At 40.6% G+C, this 19,143-nt stretch overlaps 1 protein-coding gene across 1 annotated transcript in view; it reads right to left on the bottom strand.

Moving 5' to 3' along the window:
* Window positions 1-19,143, bottom strand: part of ITGA2 (integrin subunit alpha 2) — a 104,425-nt gene that overhangs the window by 64,069 nt on the left and 21,213 nt on the right. The window contains exon 2 of the mRNA XM_060142940.1: window positions 15,163-15,283. Coding sequence (XP_059998923.1) covers window positions 15,163-15,283 — 121 coding nt within the window. The remainder of the gene's footprint in view (window positions 1-15,162; window positions 15,284-19,143) is intronic.

Raw genomic sequence — 19,143 nt, 5'->3', positions numbered from 1 at the left:
TAGGCACATGGAAAGATCCTTAAACATCATCAATCATCAGAGAAATGCAAATTAAAACCACAATGAAATAGCACTTCACACCTGTCAGAATAGCTATCATCAAAAACCCCACAAATAACAAATGTTGGTGAGGATGTGGAGAAAAGAGAGCCCTTGTACACTCTTGGTGGGAATGTAAATTGGTGCAGCCACTATGGAAAACAGTATGGAGGTTTCTCAAAAAACTAAAAATAGAACTACCATATGACCCAGCAATTCTACTTCTGGGTATTTATCTGGGGAAAAAACAAAAACAAGAACAAAAACCCCCACTAATTTGAAAAGATATGTGCACCCCAATGTTCAAATCAGCATTTTTTACAATTTCCAAGATATGAGAGCAACCTAAGTGTCCATCAACAGATGAATGGATAAAGAAGATGTGGTATACACACACACACACACACACACACACACACACACACACACACTAGAATACTATTTAGCCATAAAAAATGAATGAAATTTTGCCATTTGCAACAACATGAATGAACTTGGAGGGTATTATGCTTAGTGAAATAAGTCAGACAGAGAAAGACAAATACTGTATGATACCACTTCTATGTGGACTCTAAAAAGTAAAACACACTTGTGAATACAACATAAAGGAAACAGACTCACAGATACAGAGAACAAACTAGTGGTTACCAGTGCAGAGAGGGGAGGGAAGAGGGGCAATATAGGGGTAGAGGATTAAGAGGCACAAACTACTATGTATAAATAAATAAGCTATTAAGGATATATAGTACAACACAGGGAATATAGTCAATAATTTATAATAACTATAAATGGAACATAACCTTTAAAAATTGTGAACTACAATCTGTATACCTGAAACACAAATAGAAATAGGATTGAAATATTGGCTATTAGTACGTCCCAATATTCACTTTAATGGAGGGAGAGAATCATAGAGCAGGATTTGAAGTGCATGTTTGAACATATCTGATGTTCTTCAAATTCATGACAACTCGGAGGAAGTTAGGAAACTTATGAAAACTCTGTATTGTAAAAACTATCTTCCAGGGCTTCCCTGGTGGCGCAGTGGTTGAGAGTCTGCCTGCCGATGCAGGGGACACGGGTTCGTGCCCCGGTCCGGGAGGATCCCACACGCCGCGGAGCGGCTGGGCCCCTGAGCCATGGCCGCTGAGCCTGCGTTTCCGGAGCCTGTGCTCCGCAACGGGAGAGGCCACGGCAGTGAGAGGCCCGCGTACCACAAAAACAAACAAACAAAAAAAAACTATCTTCCAGCAGCTCGATTTTTCTCCATTTGTACAAATCTCTGGTCTTCATTCCATAGTGGAAATACACAGTATTACCTCTGATCTTTGTGTGCAGGATACATCTTAAAATTTAAGAAAGAAAGAAAGAGACTGAAAAAGAATATACATACACACACACACACACACACACACACACACACATATATATTTAATCACTTAGCTGTACACCTGAAACTAACATTATAAATTAACTATACATCAATAAAAATTTCTTTAATAAAGAAAGAAAGAGATAATCTGGCCCTTGCTTACTTTTCCAGCCCTGTTTTCTCCTGGTACATTCCTGAAATTCTGTATTTTAGTCATTAGACTCTGATCTGGTGGAGGAGCTGAGTTCTTCTTGCTTCTAAACCTTCACACACGCTGTTCCCTGCCTGGGAAATTCTGCTCATTAGTTATGTCTCCCATTAGACAACCACTTCTTCCAGGAAGTCCCCTGGTTCTTCCACATTTGAGCAAGGTGGATTTCCTGAAGACTTTCATAGCCTCTGAGCTTTCCCTGTCCCAGTTTTCATCACGTTACCCTGGAAGTACTTGCCTCCTGATTAAATCCCCCCTAGAGAGGAAAAGCCCATGGGGACTAGGAATTGAGACTATAGCACTGAGTGACTAGGTGTTGAACAAATGAATGAAAACACAAGTGAACAAACGAATGGATGATTCTACATTATTTTTAAAAAATTTTTATTGGAGTATAGTTGATTTACAATGTTGTGTTGATTCTACATTATTACCTAAGAGAATTCTCTTACTTGAGGAAAAGTTGAGTAGAAAATTTTTAGTTCTGTTTTTACTGAGGAGCATTTCTTTCTGTCCAAACTGAAGAAAAAACAGACAAACAACAAGAGGTGAAAAAACTCCACCAAGTTGAGAGGAAAGCATTATATGGTCACTGCTCTGTCTGCTGTTCCTGATTCAGTCTCCACATATCCATGATGCGTCTAACTTGTGTCTTTATTTTTTAAACAAAAGCTGACTGAGGAGTCTGTAGGGAACAACATGGCACCTGATAGCAAGAGACTATCATAGGAAGTGTGGCTTTGCCCCTTTACATGCTGGGAATTGATATTAATTACAGCAAATCTTACAACAGCTGGTACTGAATGAGAGTCTTTCTGAACATTATTAACTTCCTGTGCAAAACGAGTCTGAGATTATGTTATCTCCATTTTCCATACAGAATCGCTGAGACACAGAGAGATGAGCAACTTACTCATATTCACCTCGGTCGTGAGAGCCAAGCGTAACTGATTCTGACGCCCAAGCTCTTGACCCTTTCCTATTAGGGGCAAGAAGGCCTGGCAAAGGGCCCGGGTTGGGCAAACTGTCTGAACAGATGGGTTGGGCTCCAGAATCATCAAGGAGTAGGAACTGGAACTTGAGGGTCAGGCCACACCTACGAGATGGGGGGCGTACTGTTTACAGACAGGGAAGAGCAGCGTATGTTCAGATGGTCCCAAATGTGGTCATTTGTGCGGCTTCTGCTGTGCACCCTTCCCACCCACCCTCAGCATATTCCAGAGAAACACACTGAGAAACAAAAGTTTAGTGTTTCTCACCTAAAATTGAACCATTTTGTTCCTCAGAGCCTCCAGCAGTAAAGCTGCATCACTAGCTACCTGTTTTCTCAGTGAGAAAGCTCAAAAGCCCACTTGCTGTTTCCTATCGACATTCCCTGGACACTCTCCCCCCACCCCCTCCTATCCCCTCCCAGAATTCATGATTCGACAACCTCGAGGCTCTGGGAGATGATGACGTCTCCACCACCACCGTGAAAGTTACCCCCACCCCCACCCCATTCATCAGACAGGAAGAAGAGAAGGCAAGCATCTGCGCAGCTGGGTGCCCCTCAACAAGGAATTTATGAAAGGACCTGAGATTCTCACACAGAACACATAAATCTCTGGCAGCGTTATGCCACGTTGAACTCTTAACCCAAAACAATGGAGGACAGTGGCAACCAGACCATTTTGGCGACTGCTGAAGAAGAGCAAGGATATCCTCATCGTGTATGATTCATTCTTTAAATACTGTGAACCACATTAGGAAGTCACAGGTCATACTAGTGACTACAGAGAATGTTTGTAAAACCATTGCTCACCTCCTTTATTGGAAGTGTTTCCAGTAGATTCTCCTCCTCCCTTGCACCCAGTGAAATCCTTGTTCCTGACAACTCACCCTCACAAGGAAAGGCTATGACATCACCCATGGTTACTCCGAGGGAACTGTGACACTCTCAAATTAATCAGACAGAAAGATGAGGGAGGCAGATATATTTATCTATAAAATTTTATGTAATCAGCTGTAGCAGGAAGAAACATGCCAGGAGAGAATGTTATAAAGGTGTGGAATAGGATACGTTGGTAGGTAAACCCTGCTGAAATGTGGCAAAGCCTCTTTGAAGTCATGGATTTAATTTAATCACAACCAGACAAAGAGCTGCGTGAACCGTCGTGCGTGCTGATTCTCAAAACAAAACAAAATCCCAAGATATAAACTCCTCTTTTCCTACAGTGGAACTGGGAATTCTTCCAAGACTACTTAAAAATAACACTTACTGTTCAATTATCTTGTGGGAAAATAGTGATTATATAGAGTTCCAAAACATAGCCAATCTGCCCACCTCCAGTGGAATTCAAAATACTTTGTTTAGTTAGTAAACAGTATTTACGGTGGTGTAGGTAGTTTTAAACCCACAATCCGGGGGCTGTTATAAATATCTTCCTTTGGTCTGTGATTTTCTAAACTCTCCAAGCGTTCCTTCGATACTAGAGACTTTTCCAGAGATTATGGACAGAGGTGCACTTAAAAATATTGACTAGGGCAAAGCATGTTTTGTTTGATTCAATAAATGTTTTTTAAGATCTTTGGGGGCTGACATGTTGCACAGCTCTAGCAGGTACCATTCCCACATGCATGGTGTGCCCTGGTCTTGTGCAGTATACAACCTGTGACGCTGTACCTGGTGGCCAGGCCAACTGTGTGCCAGACTCAATTCTAGGCACTGGGGAGATATTAGAGAGTAAGTCAGTCAAAAATTTATGGCCTCACAGAGGCTACATTCTAGTGGGAAAAGACAGACAATAAGCGTAATAAGTAAGTAAAACATATGGTGATAGTGATCAGTGCTTTGTGGGAAAAGTGAGGAGGATAGAGTTAGGAGCGTGAGGTGGAGGGTGTTATCATCTTTATTAGGAGGGCCAGGGAAGGCCTCACTGAGGTGACATTTAAGTAAAGAGTAGATGGAGGGAAAGGAGTAAAACCGTAAGAGCCAGGAATAGTCCTGGCTATGGGAACAGCAAGTGCAAAAGCCCTGTGGCTGGACCAGAATGCACAAGGGGGAAACTGTAAGAGATGAGGTCATGCTGGTAATGGGCCCAGATCTTGCAGAGCCTTGTATGAAATCATAAGGACTCAGTTTTCCCTCTGAGTGAACTATGAGAAAGAAAGTCATTGGAGTGTTCTGAGCACAGTAGCGGTATGATCTGACATATTTTAGAAGGATTTTGAAGGCTTCTCTGTTGAGAATGATTGCATGGGGGTAAAGGCAGAACAGGTGAAGCGCTTAGAAGGCACCTGGGATAATACAGGCAAGAGGTGATGCCAGGCTCCTACGGGGCTGGCAGAAGGGAAGGTGGTGACAAGTGTCCTTATTTCAGATATATTTTGAAGGTAGGGCCAGCAGGATTTCTTGAGAGGTTAGTGTTTGAATAATAATAAAAAAAAAACTCAAAGGATGACCCCAAGGTTTTCAGCTAGAACTAAAAGCAACTGAGCGGTCATCATCAGATAAGGGGGATACGGTCAGTAGAGCAAGATTTTGAGGCAAGAGAAGCTCAGAAGGTCAGGAGGAGGTGTTTTCAGTTGGCGATGTCTATCAGCCATCCATGGTGGTATTTTGTTTGCCATTAGAAGCTTACTACATATAATACCCACATTAAGATGAGAAATTTCAAAGCCTACAGCTTATAAATATAAATACTATTCCTTATATTTCATTCCAGGCCATCGACAACACAAGGAGTCCGCTGAGTTCCATATGGCTACCTGCTTGGAACATAAAAGGAGCTGGTGATGGGAAGAATTCACCTGTAAGACTTCACATCTCTAGGAAGGGAGAAGATGGGTAAGAGAGTTCATTTTCAGCTCTTGGCTGGGAAACACTGCAATTATCAATTTAATATCTAAACTCTTTGGCATATGTTGAAAGGCAGTTTCAGTCTCCTGGCCTCATCATGCTGCCTCAGACTTCTGTGGCCGCCAGATCACTTCCTCAAACAGTGGGACGGCTACACTCTCAAGGTCTTTCAGTTCCCCAGTGCGAAGTCCACCGACTTCATTACTGCTAGAACATCTTAAGCCTACTGTTCTGTCTCACAAAAATCCTGGAAATTAGCTTTTGCACTGGAAGCAATTGAATCCATAAAAACTGATTCTGTTACGTTGACTCATCCAACATGCAGTTTTCCTGAAGTTAAACTCAAAAGCCAAAATAGTCCATTTAAAGTCTTGTGATGGTATAAATTCCACATTCTTGTGTCCCGGTGGGGAGGAAAGGAATGCTTGTAAGGTCACACATTTTTATAAGTCAAAGCCCATGAGATAGTACCTTTTAAATAGGTGCTTCGGCAGATGGCTATCAATGCCTAGAACTGGAAAAGCAACCATATTTGTAAACTACTTTACACTTTATAAAGCACATTTTATCCTTTATTTTATAAGGATCTTCTTTGATCCTTATAAATACTCTGTGAGATCAAATATTATGACTACTCCTGTTTTCATATAAAGAAACTGACTCTGTCTGATGGGCAGCAAAGTCCAGATCTGCCCTTTCACTGCAAACCTCCAATTCTTTCTGCCGTATTAAGCTGACTTAGAACTCTTCCAGGAGAGCTACTCACTGTTGTCCTGTCACCTGGGCCCTAAGTAAATTAACAAATAGGTTCCACCTGTGCCACTTAGCATTAACCAGATCCTTCTTCGGACGGAGTTGATGGATGGAAAAGTTTCAGACAAGTAGCCGCCAGGAAGGTGTGTGTGTGTGAGTCCCAGCACCACCGTGAATGAACTCATTCTAAAAACAGACATTCAGACATTAACACAGAGGAAAGCTTAAAATGATAAGACTAGCTGGTGAGGCACAGAGGATTTTCACAGATCACTGAAGGTCTCCAGATACTCCGGAGCAGCAGATCTATTCCACATGCAAGTCACAAAAGATGGGCAAATTTGTGTCCACAGCAGGGAACATTTCAAGTGCCCTTTCTACTATAATGCAAACCATTTAAAAAATTTAGCTATAAAGATAACTTTAACTTAGTGGAAAAAAATTAACAACTATGATGTGACAAAGGTAGGTGAATCAACTAGAATCAACTCAACTAGAGTGGTCCATGGGGGTCTAAAAGGTACTTGGTTCCCTACTTACCCTGCCCCTACTCCCAGCCAAGGGAAAGCCATTGTTGATAGGAAACACGCCACTTTGTATACCTATATTAATAGTGTTGGTTTAAGTACATGACAATAGCATAATAATTAGTTATAAAAATGTTAACAGTAAGTTTTTTAAACTTAAAACTGCAAGGATATATTACAGTCAGACTTCTAATGCCTTTGCAGAATCAAAAATATGACTAAGTTAGAAGTTGGTGAAAATAACTAAAATGTAATGGAAGAACAGAAAGGAATACATATGTCATGGATTTAAAATAAAAGCAAACCTTGTGAATAAGCAATGTAACCATGTTAAATGGCACTACCAGGAAAACCTGTCAAGAGAATTTTACCTTTGGAAAGAGACATAAAGGAGGATATTGGCTAACATTTAAAGGCTACATAATGAAAGACGAAGACATGATTATTTTGGAAAAGGGATCAGAATAGCATCCTTGGCCAAGAAGAAGAAGAAATGGACTAAAGCTAAAGTGACAGATGAGAAATGGCTGAGGATGGGGCAGTGCGGGGAGGTGGGGAGGAACCAGTTATTTAAAATCCTGATTTTCCTCCTGTATATTTTTACAAGGAGCTAATGAGAGTACCTCATACGTGCACAGTAGTTTCGTTTTTGAAGTGTTTCATTCTCTCACAAGGTGCTAAAAACTTCTGGTTTGGTCAGGATGGCATTTTCTTTGTGCTCTAGAGAGGTTTCCCAAAGTCACCCAGCTAGTGATGGGGAAGCTGAGGGTAAAACCCTTCTGTTCTGGCTCTTGACTTATATGACAAATCCCTGTCTATGAGAGGATGAAAAGTCAGATGGGAACTGTCATCCCAGCCAACCCTTTTCTGTAACAATTTTTCATTCAAAATGCTAAATGAAGTTTATCTTACTTTATAAAGTTTATATGAAAATTATATTTAAATATTATTTATAAATGCCAATTACATTCTGCCACTTTCTTCCTTGGTTGCTTATAAAAATATGTCCACTTGGAACACCTTACCTCTGTTTGCATTCATCTATCCTATGCTTATTACTTCTTAGCTCTGTAAACTTAGGCAAACTAATAAAGCTTTCTAAGTCTCACTCCTCTCCTCTCATTTGTAAAATGGGTAATTACTTGACAAAGTTCTTAAAGGTTCATCATGAGTATTAGGTGTTTGGCAAAGAATTTACCAATATTGGTATTACCAATGTACTATACGACATAATCTTTGATGTCTGTTGCAGAATTGAATGTTACTTCTTTATTATTTATCTAAAATTCTCTACAAGAGATATTTTGTACAATCTGTTATATTTGTAACACACATAATGCTTTACTACAATTTTTCTTAATTAAAAAGTAAAAATGGGGACTTCCCTCGTGGCTCAGTGGTTAAGAATCCACCTGCCGATGCAGGGGACATGGGTTCGAGCCCTGGTCCAGGAAGATCCCACTTGTCGTGGAGCAACTAAGCCCATGCGCCACAACTACTGAGCCTGCGCTCTAGAGCCCATGAGCCACAACTACTGAGCCCGCGCTCTAGAGCCCATGAGCCACAACTACTGAGCCCGCTCCGCAACAAGAGAAGCCACCACAGTGAGAAGCCCATGCACCTCAACAAAGAGTAGCCCCCGCTCGACGCATCTAGAGGAAGCCCATGTGCAGCAATGAGGACCCAATGCAGCCAAAATAAATTAAATAAATAAATAAATTTATAAAAAGTAAAAGCTATACTATATATAGATGGAAGGTATTCTTTTTTTTGCTATGGCACTTGTTCATTATATTTCTCCTCTTAAAGAACAAGCATGCACTGGTCCTCACTAGAACAAGAAAATACATTTCTACAACTGGAAATACCCTCAATTCCCAGACAGTCCTCGTCACACAAGCGATTACAGTGTCCTAAGGTTTTTGAGTCATATAATGAGCTCAAACGGTTCTTGGGACAGGCCCTCAGATGAGACAAACAGAAAGAGTGCATATCACCACAAGATTCCAGGAAATGACTCTAACCATATCACGATCCTTTGTGTAACTGTTCGTGATAAGGATTGCATCACCTACATTCGGACATCCTGTGTATAAAGCGAGGGCTCCAAAGCGGAATGACCCTCTGTGGGTCTCACTCAGGGGAGAAGAGACCACAGCTTTCCACACAGGTAGAGTGCTCTGGTGCTCTATTTGTGAGGTAATCTTGCTTTTAAAGTCATCCAGCTCATGGGAGACCATGAGAAAGTTTCAAGAATTTGCAAAGCCGTATTACTACTGTTTTTAGACTAAAAGCCCACAGTGTAATAAAAGTATAATAAATAAAACTAGCAAAGGAGTCAAGATTATTTTGTTAAAATCTTGTAGATCCCAGTGCAAAATATGCCTATAAATTCTTAGAAAAATGGGACATATGGAACAGCTAAAGCTGTACTTTAAAAATAGTGGAGTGCGATTTAAGAAAACTCAGACGAGAGCTCTAAACGAGTTGTCAGAAGGCAGGAAAGGGCTGAAAGATAGAGTCGGGGCTCAACAAGACAGATTGTAAAGAAAGTCCAAGCGATCAGAGGAAAACACGGCCAAGACAGCAGCTTCACAACAGGCAGTAAGGAGTAAAAAAAATAAAGGGATGTGTGTGTGAGTGTGTACTACATATATAAAGTCTAAGGGAAAAACACTCACAGTTTATTAAAGAAATTCATAGTAAAATCACTTTCTGTGCCCGAGGTTAACTTGATTAGTATCAGAAGAAAAGTTAATGTTTAAACAGTCTTTCCCACATCTGCTACTCCCATAATGTCTGTGCAATTGTCATAAATTAGGAGTGGGGAAGGGCACGGTGCCAATTGTCAAAGCAAACAGGCAACTCTGGATTCCAAGTTTCGTGTTATGTTCCTTGAGCCGCAGGATTGTGAACGCTGCTGGACCTACCCACGGCCACCCCAGCACTGGAGCGGGAAAGCCCACTCACCTGGATCGTGCTCATCCCTGCCCTTTAAGCAAGGCACCTTGGCAGGGCTAGCTAGCGAGAGAGGTCAGGACGGAACCCTGTCCCTTTAGTGTCCCAGGCCTTGGTTTCTGTCTACTGGCTTCATTCTAAGTCAGCGTTTCCTACTCCAGGTGACAAAGGGTCCTCACAAGCATTCATGCTCCCTTTTGCAGCAGAAGGCTCCAGACAGATCCTAGCTCAACTAGAACTCTTTCCAAAGAATAAATGGGCTGTTGTTGGCTTATCAAATAAGGGCTATAATTTATACCTGTCAACTAAAAAAATTATTCACACCCTAAAAGATGAGAGTTATGTTTTATCCGGTGGGAAATTTTAGGACTTCAAGCCCTGGAGGCCGCATCTCAAGTAACCCTGAGAGCACTGTTCCCAGGAGGCGAGGGGGCAGCCAGGATATATAAGAGTTTTGCAACAAAGGGCAGGTGGTCTGAACGTCAAAAGATGACTGTTCATTAAAGAAAACCAGATATGTCAAGTTAAAGAATTTAGCTTCTTTAGAAAGCTAGATCTTCAGAAAATTTAGCTTCATTTTCAGAAAAGGAGCTTTTAATAGGAAGTTAATATAGCAAGTGACACTAAAGGCACACACATGCTGTTGACTATGGGGTTGGCACTTATGCCTCTGGCGCTATTCACGACTGCCTGCTCTGCACATCCATCTTCCTCACTGACTCGACTCCACGTGCCTTAAAGTCAAGGTCTCTGTTTTGTACTTCCTGCACCTCACATAGCATCCAGCCCGTGGTGCGTTAGAAAATCATGTCCGTGACTTGGATGTTACAAGGCCAGATCAGTGAGGGACCCAGGCTGGCATGCCAGGCCAAGTTCTATTCTCTTTCCCTTCTGCTTCACACCTTCACAGGCTGTAGCCCTCAGGTAAGATGCTCCCTTCTCTTCTTCCTGGGGGTGGGGTATGCACATACCAGCTGGTGGTTATACGGAGGCTTGAGGGAAGGAAGGCCTCAGTAAGCCTCATACTACATCTAACCAGAAAGCTCTATAGTGGAGCTAAAAGCACCAGCCCAACCAATAGTAGAGTGCTACCTTGCTGGCCACTAACCATTGTCTTGTGTTTATGTATCTTTCCAGAATGTCATGAGAAGGTCAAGGCTGGATTTAGAAATGCCTGGTGTCCCCGGTCTTGACATAACACCATCAGCACCAGAATCTCACCATAAACCGTTAATATATTTGTCCTTTAGCAACACTTTGTGCGCTTAGAGGGAGTCCTGGAAAGAGAAAGGAGATATGGCTCACTTTGCCAGGACTCTGCCTGCTAGGTTCCTGTCAACTTTGTCCCTTTTGGTCTTAACTTCCAACCTGCAGTGTGGCCAGTGCTTGAGTTGCCTACAATCCTTGACAGACTTATCATCCCTAACAGCATCTATTGCTAATGGTGCCTCTTTCTCTGTCCCAGAAAAACTGTTACTTAAAAAGAATAACCTCAAGTTTAATGCCAGGTTGTCCTCAGCAAGGCCACACTTATGAAGTGGACCATGAGAGTGCGTCTGAAGGTCTTGTCCAGCGCCTACGTAAGTCTGTCTGCTAGAGATCACTTTGTAGACTACCTCGGGTGAATCAGTGGGGACTAGGGCTTTCATTCAGTAATTCAACAAGTAGTTAGTGACCCCTCTACTCGATGCCAGGTGGCACTCTGGGTTCTGAGCACGTGCCAATGCACAAAGCAATGTCCCTATCCTCGGAGACAGAGCAGAAGATGCATAATGAGCACACAAACATATAAAGATAATTTCAGATAGTACTAACTGCTATTTAGGAAAAAAACCAACATAAAAGGCTCGAGGGTGACTGGGAGGTGTTGTGAAGTGCTAATTCAGACAGGCTGGCTCTGAAAGGTCTCTCTGAGCAAGAGGCATTTGAGCAAAACTGAGAAATAAGAGACAAAATCCTGGGAAGACTGTCCCTTCCAGGAGAAAAGCGTGTGCACCGAAGCTCTGAAGCAGGAATGAGCTCACAATATTCTCCCACCTGTTCATCTCCACTCTTAAGACCCACCTCATGATTCACCTCCTCCAAGATGTCTTCTGTGACACACTACCCGTATGAGTGATAATTTCATTTTGCTTCCCCATCATACAGACAGGCACGCTTCAAAATGTGGATAAGTGTTTCTTTGAATTCCATTTTTTACATTAAGTTCACACAGGAAAAAGGGTATGAAAGATGGAATACTGCCTGCCATGTCAGTAAACAAAGGATGCCACAGTCATCAGCATTGCAGCCACAGCCGATGATGAGCTGATGAGCCCTGAGGGCACAGGAAGGAAAGAACACCTGCCATCTGGCAGCCAACAGACTGCAGCCACTCCCTTCCGTGAGCCCTGAGGAAACTCAGGGTACGAAAACACAGGATACTGGCCCCAGATAGCTGAGGTGCACATCAAAGGAATGATTTCAGTGAGTTCAGATTCTTGCATCTTCCCTACATAGAAAAGCGCTAAATTCTTTAACTTGACACATCTGGCTTTCTTTAATTAACAGTAATCTTTTTTTTTAATTAAGTTTTTTACATCTTTATTGGAGTATAATTGCTTTACAATGGTGTGTTAGTTTCTGCTTTATAACAAAGTGAATCAGTTATACGTATACATATGTTCCCATATCTCTTCCTTCTTGCGTCTCCCACCCTCCCTATCCCACCCCTCTAGGTGGTCACAGAGCACCGAGCTGATCTCCCTGTGCTATGCGGCTGCTTCCCACTAGCTATCTATTTTACGTTTGGTAGTGTATATATGTCAATGCCACTCTCTCGCTTTGTCACAGCTTACCCTTCCCCCTCCCCATATCCTCAAGTCCATTCTCTAGTAGGTCTGTGTCTTTTTTACTCCCGTCCTACCCCTAGGTTCTTCATGACATTTTTTCCCCCTTAGATTCCATATATATGTGTTAGCATACGGTATTTGTCTTTCTCTTTCTGACTTACTTCACTCTGTATGACAGACTCTAGGTCCATCCACCTCACTACAATTAACTCAATTTTGTTTCTTTCTATGCCTGAGTAATATTCCATTGTATATATGTGCCACATCTTCTTTATCCATTCATCCGATGATGGACACTTAGGTTGCTTCCATCTCCTGGCTACTGTAAATAGAGCAGCAATGAACATTTTGGTACATGACTCTTTTTGAATTATGGTTTTCTCAGGGTATATGCCCAGTAGTGGGATTGCTGGGTCATATGGTAGTTCCATTTGTAGCTTTTTAAGGAACCTCCATACTGTTCTCCATAGTGGCTGTACCAATTCACATTCCCACTAGCAGTGCAAGAGTGTTCCCTTTTCTCCACACCCTCTCCAGCATTTATTGTTTGTAGATTTTTTGATGATGGCCATTCTGACTGGTGTGAGATGATATCTCATTGTAGTTTTGATTTGCATTTCTCTAATGATTAATGATGTTGAGCATTCTTTCATGTGTTTGTTGGCAACCTGTATATCTTCTTTGGAGAAGTGTCTATTTAGATCTTCTGCCCATTTTTGGATTGGGTTGTTTGTTTTTTTGTTATTGAGCTGCATGAGCTGCTTATAAATTTTGGAGATTAATCCTTTGTCAGTTTCTTCATTTGCAAATATTTTCTCCCATTCTGAGGGTTGTCTTTTGGTCTTGTTTATGGTTTCCTTTGCTGTGCAAAAGATTTTAAGTTTCATTAGGTCCCATTTGTTTATTTTTCTTTTTATTTCCATTTCTCTAGGAGGTGGGTCAAAAAGGATCTTGCTGTGATTTATGTCATAGATTGTTCTGCTTATGTTTTCCTCTAAGAGTTTGATAGTTTCTGGCCTTACATTTAGGTCTTTAATCCATTTTGAGCTTATTTTTGTGTATGGTGTTAGGGAGTGATCTAATCTCATACTTTTACATGTAGCTGTCCAGTTTTCCCAGCACCACTTATTGAAGAGGCTGTCCTTTCTCCACTGTACATTCCTGCCTCCTTTATAAAAGATAAGGTGACCATATGTGTGTGGGTTTATCTCTGGGCTGCCTTACATTTAGGTCTTTAATCCATTTTGAGCTTATTTTTGTGTATGGTGTTAGGGAGTGATCTAATCTCATACTTTTACATGTAGCTGTCCAGTTTTCCCAGCACCACTTATTGAAGAGGCTGTCCTTTCTCCACTGTACATTCCTGCCTCCTTTATAAAAGATAAGGTGACCATATGTGTGTGAGTTTATCTCTGGGCTTTCTATCCTGTTCCATTGATCTGTCTTTCTGTTTTTGTGCCAGTACCATACTGTCTTGATTACTGTAGCTTTGTAGTATAGTCGGAAGTCAGGGAGCCTGATTCCTCCAGCTCCGTTTTTCATTCTCAAGATTGTTTTGGCTATTCAGGGCATTTTGCGTTTCCATACAAACTGTGAAATTTTTTGTTCTAGTTCTGTGAAAAATGCCAGTGGTAGTTTGATAGGGATTGCATTGAATCTGTAGATTGCTTTGGGTAGTAGAGTCATGTTCACAATGTTGATTTTTCCAATCCAAGAACATGGTACATCTCTCCATCTGTTTGTATCATCTTTAATTTCTTTCATCAGTGTCTTATAATTTTCTGCATACAGGTCTTTTGTCTCCTTAGATAGGTTTATTCCTATATATTTTATTCTTTTCCTTCTTTTGACATTCAGACTACCTGCTCTTTGTTGCAAAACTCTTATATATCCTGGCTGCCCCCTCGCCTCCTGGGAGCAGTGCTCTCAGGGTTACTTGAGATGCGGCCTCCAGGGCTTGAAGTCCTAAAATTTTCCACCAGATAAAACATAACTCTCATCTTTTAGGGTGTGAATAATTTTTTTAGTTGACAGGTATAAATTATAGCCCTTATTTGATAAGCCAACAACAGCCCATTTATTCTTTGGAAAGAGTTCTAGTTGAGCTAGGATCTGTCTGGAGCCTTCTGCTGCAAAAGGGAGCATGAATGCTTGTGAGGACCCTTTGTCACCTGGAGTAGGGAATGCTGACTTAGAATGAAGCCAGTAGACAAAGCTTTGCTCAAGGAGAAAATTTAGGGAACAATTCTACCACCTAGAAATGGTCCAGCAGCAGCACTAGCCAGCTGAGCATTTACAAAGCCTAATGGATATCAGTTTACAGAGTAAGAAAGGAAGACAAATCTATTTATCTATCTATCTAACATCAAATGGTCAAAACCTGGTATTATGAATTTACTATGGAATATTTATAGAAAAGTTTCTATCTAGGTTTAAGAAAAGTACCTTTATGCCATCCCATCAGTTATTAATCTGAGAGTTACCGACTCCCAAAGAAAAATCCTTCATTTAAGGATATTTGAGGACTACCCATTAATAACATATACATGCACCAATCTGAACAAGCAATTGTAGTCAAATATTAAATTTATTTAGTGTTTTTACTGAAGTCATAAAGAAGAGACTATTCTTACCAGTTGCCTTCTGGATTTATGAACTGCTGCACTGCATAGCCAAACTGTTCACTTGAAGGACCAGAAAATATCTTTGCTTCCGGGAGACCAACATTGTACGCCACACAGCAATTTAAAATGCCTATGAAGGAAAAATGAAAACGTAGTCCATATTTACAATTTGTGAATAAAAGTTTGTAATATAATTATCAAAGGCCACTTAAAAAAAGTGTTTGAAGTAATAATTATTCTCTTTATCAATGTTTACCAAGAAATAGTGGCTACTGATTTTTAAGTACTAATTTGGGGCCCTGACACCATGCTAAGTACTCTACTTCCATGATTCATTATTTCATTCATCTTCATAGAAATCCTAAAATATGATTGGTTTTTTTTTTTTTGGCCACACAGCACGGCTTGCAGGATCTCAGTTCCCCAACCAGGGATCAAACCTGTGTCCGCTGCAACAGAAGCATGGAGTCCTAAGCACTGGACAGCCAGGGAATTCCCTGATTGCTAATATTATATTTGTTTTGCAGAAATTTCTGAGGTTCCTGGAGATAAGTGTGTCTCACAGGTAGAAAGTGATAAGGGAAGGGCAGGATTTGAACACAGGGCTGTCTGACTGAAGAGCTTGAATTCTTAAACAACATATTACCTCTAGGGATTAAGTAACTTCAGTTCTATTTGTCCTTCCTAATGCAAGACTCTAAACCACCCAAGGGCAGGGTTGGAAGGTTATCTTCTATTTCTTCTGAATCTCCCTGAAGACCTTGACACGAACTCTATATGAAATGTCTGTTGAAAGAGCATTGCTGAATACATCAAAGGAGGTAAAAAAAAAAAATCACAGCTGCTTGAAAATTGTATCATTTTTTTCAGAAAGGATCATTTCTGAGAATGAAATGTAAGGGAAAGGGGTCATATCTTTTATTCCAGCAGGAACTGCAAAAGTGGTTTTGCTTTTTGATGCTTCTTTCTGAGTGTTCGAGAAATCATATTCATTTTCAGAAACAACAAAGGCCTTGATAGGATAAAGCCTGGATAGACCTTTTTAAAAAACCTTGTTTGTGATGGAAAGGGAAAGAGGGGAAAGAGTAAAGTTGATGAAGTCTCCCCCTCTGACACTGATAGCATTAATGCTGGTCATCCTATGTTCTAGAGAAAGAAGATTGTGTGGATATTAACATTCTCTATGGAGATGGGAACAGACTTCAAGCTGTTTGAGATCAGGAGTTACCTTAGCAGACACTGAAGGCAGAGTGGACTTTTCAAAACTGACATCGAAGTTCCATCAATATGTGTTTTCACAAAGGAATAACCCACTTTCTGGGCCACATTGAAAGTGCACAGTATTTCATAAATCTATTGTTTCAGGCATTGAAAGGATGGAGGAAAAGGGCTGGCTCTTCCATTATGCCCGTGTACTTCTGGGGACAGATTCTGAAATGTGCTCCAAAGGAATAATGAGGTCAGTGATGAAGCTTTGGGGACTTAAAGTAGTTGACGTGCCTCTTTACCTGCCAAAATCATTCTACTGTGGATCTGTTCACTCAAGAGCGCTCAGGTCACTATTATTTTTTAGAAATAAATGTGTTGCCAGGAAGAGAAGGACAAATCATAATTTTCAAATACTCTGTAGCAAAATCTACACGGCTTCACATGTGCACATTTTCTCCTTAATATCTATTTTTGATATGCACCACTGCTTCTTTATACTTTTCACGAAATAAAATGCAAATGAAAATAATGTAGCAAAGTAAGCAGAGAACCAGAACTGACATTCAGAATATTGATGTTTCCAATCAACAGTTTAACTTTACCCCATAGTGCAGAACTCAATAAATCCTATTTAAATACGTTACCAATTATCTAACAAACTAGTAAAAGCTTGGGGAGGTGATATCAAACTGTCTCCTCTTTTAAAATATCTTTTGCTAGAAAGACCACATATGGTTATATATATAATGACCTCATTTTTTTCCCTATTAATTAGACCTTGGCAGATCATGGCATGACATGAAATCACAATGGAGTCCATTTTATCACGTAGCAGTTAAATTCTATTATATATACGCACAAATGTGTATATGCATACTTATATGTATATACTATGTGTTTACATACATATATGCATGTGTATATACATACATATATAAACTATTAGTTAAAAAATGTAAATCATATTGTTTCATCTCTCTGCTTAAAATACCCCAATGTCTGAGAATAAAATCCAATTTCCTTACCACAGTTTCAAAAGCCCTTCATGATCTGGCCCTTGTGCATCTGGTGACTTTCACTTTCCACCACTGTCCTCGCTCACTGTGCTCCAGCCACCCTGGCTCTCCTTCTGTCCCTTGAACACATCCAGTTCATTCTGCTTATGGCCTTTGCAGCGGCTTGACCCACTGCCTACAGCACTCTTCCCCACTCGGTATTTGTGTCCTGCCACCTATTCATCATTTAAGTCTTTGCTCAAGTCTCTGCTGTTCTCGTAGAGACCTCCCCTCACTCCTCTACCAGCAACATCCTTCTCCATCATTACCCCAACATGGCAGCACTCATCATCTGAAGTGATCTTATGTATCTGTATTGTTCTGTGTCTCTCTGCCTACTAAAATCTAAGTGACTTGAGAGCTCAGATCTTATTTCTTTTATTCACTCCTACTTTCCCAGCACCTAGGATAATATTTGTTGAATGAAATGAATTTTTAATGAATATGTGTTCTTTGATAATGATATGGAATATAGACAAAATTAGGGGGAGAAAGATCACTCATAATCATATCATTCTCATGCAAGTGCAGTTAATTTCCTTCCAGTATTTTTTCCCTCTAATATTTAAACCATAATGTATATTCCAATTTGTAGCCTACTATTTCTTAATGCTTATGTTTGTCCGCCTGTGTCAGAATCATCTTGATTCATTTGATCCCCACCAACCTTGTGAAACAGCAAAATCTAGCTATTATTACCAATGTACAAATATGGAAACTGCAACTCATGGAGATTAGATGTCTTTCTTGCTCAGTGTCACACAATTGGTAGCTGATATCTGAGTCTTGGTCTGGCTCATCTTCTCAAACTTATTGTCCAGAATTTCCGTTCATAAACGGTCTGCTCATTTTTCTCACAAAACATGTCCTTCTCCATCACCACTCCTTCATTCCATTGATACTAAATCTCTTCTTTCCTGTACTTCAATCCTTCCCTCAAGAGCCTGCCACTTTTGATAAATCTGGACAGTCTCAGTTCACTATACTTATTTTTCTCAAATATATATTTAAAACTCACTATGTCACCATTTCACACTTTGCCTATGATAGCTAATTAGCTTCTATAAATTTAATGTAAGTATTCGGTCTAATTCAATGTCTATTTCCTCTTTACAATCCCACTGGTCATAGTAATGTGTTCCTATGTCTGTTCTCATAAATTAACTGAATCATATGGAAAATAACAACCCTATTTGGTTCATTGTGTTTCCTTACCCCCCAAACATGCCCACACACTAAGAAATGAATCATTCAAAAAATATTTATCCAACTCCTTTGTGCGAGGCATTTTCCTAGGTCCTGGAGATACAGCAATGAACAAAACAGACAAGATCTCTGCTGTCTTTGAGCTTTCATTCTTGTAACTGGAATAAAATAATGAACAATTATATCATCATGGGATAAGCATTAAATTTCAGAAAGCTAAAAGAACCCTGATCCAAAAGTTGAGAAGAGGGTACATCTGAGTTTGAAGCCTTCATAGAAGAGGTGGCAATCCATGGACCTTGGAGGATGAGCTGGAATTCACTGCATAAAGAGGAAGGCCAAGGTCATTCCAGGCCCAAGGAACATCCTGCTCAGTATTATGGAGAAGTGAAAGAGAAGAGTATGGGGACGGTGAGAAACTGGCCCAGCAAGTCATAGATTATTAATTTATACATTCCAGGTCTATATTAGATGCAGTGAGTTTCAAGGTGACTTCAGCCTTGTCCTGTCAGGGTCATGT

The sequence above is a fragment of the Lagenorhynchus albirostris genome, chromosome 3 (genome assembly GCF_949774975.1).
Source record: "Lagenorhynchus albirostris chromosome 3, mLagAlb1.1, whole genome shotgun sequence".
Lineage (NCBI taxonomy): Eukaryota > Metazoa > Chordata > Mammalia > Artiodactyla > Delphinidae > Lagenorhynchus > Lagenorhynchus albirostris.
Note: the sequence above shows the minus strand (reverse complement) of the source record. Positions and strands in the feature narration are given on the sequence as shown.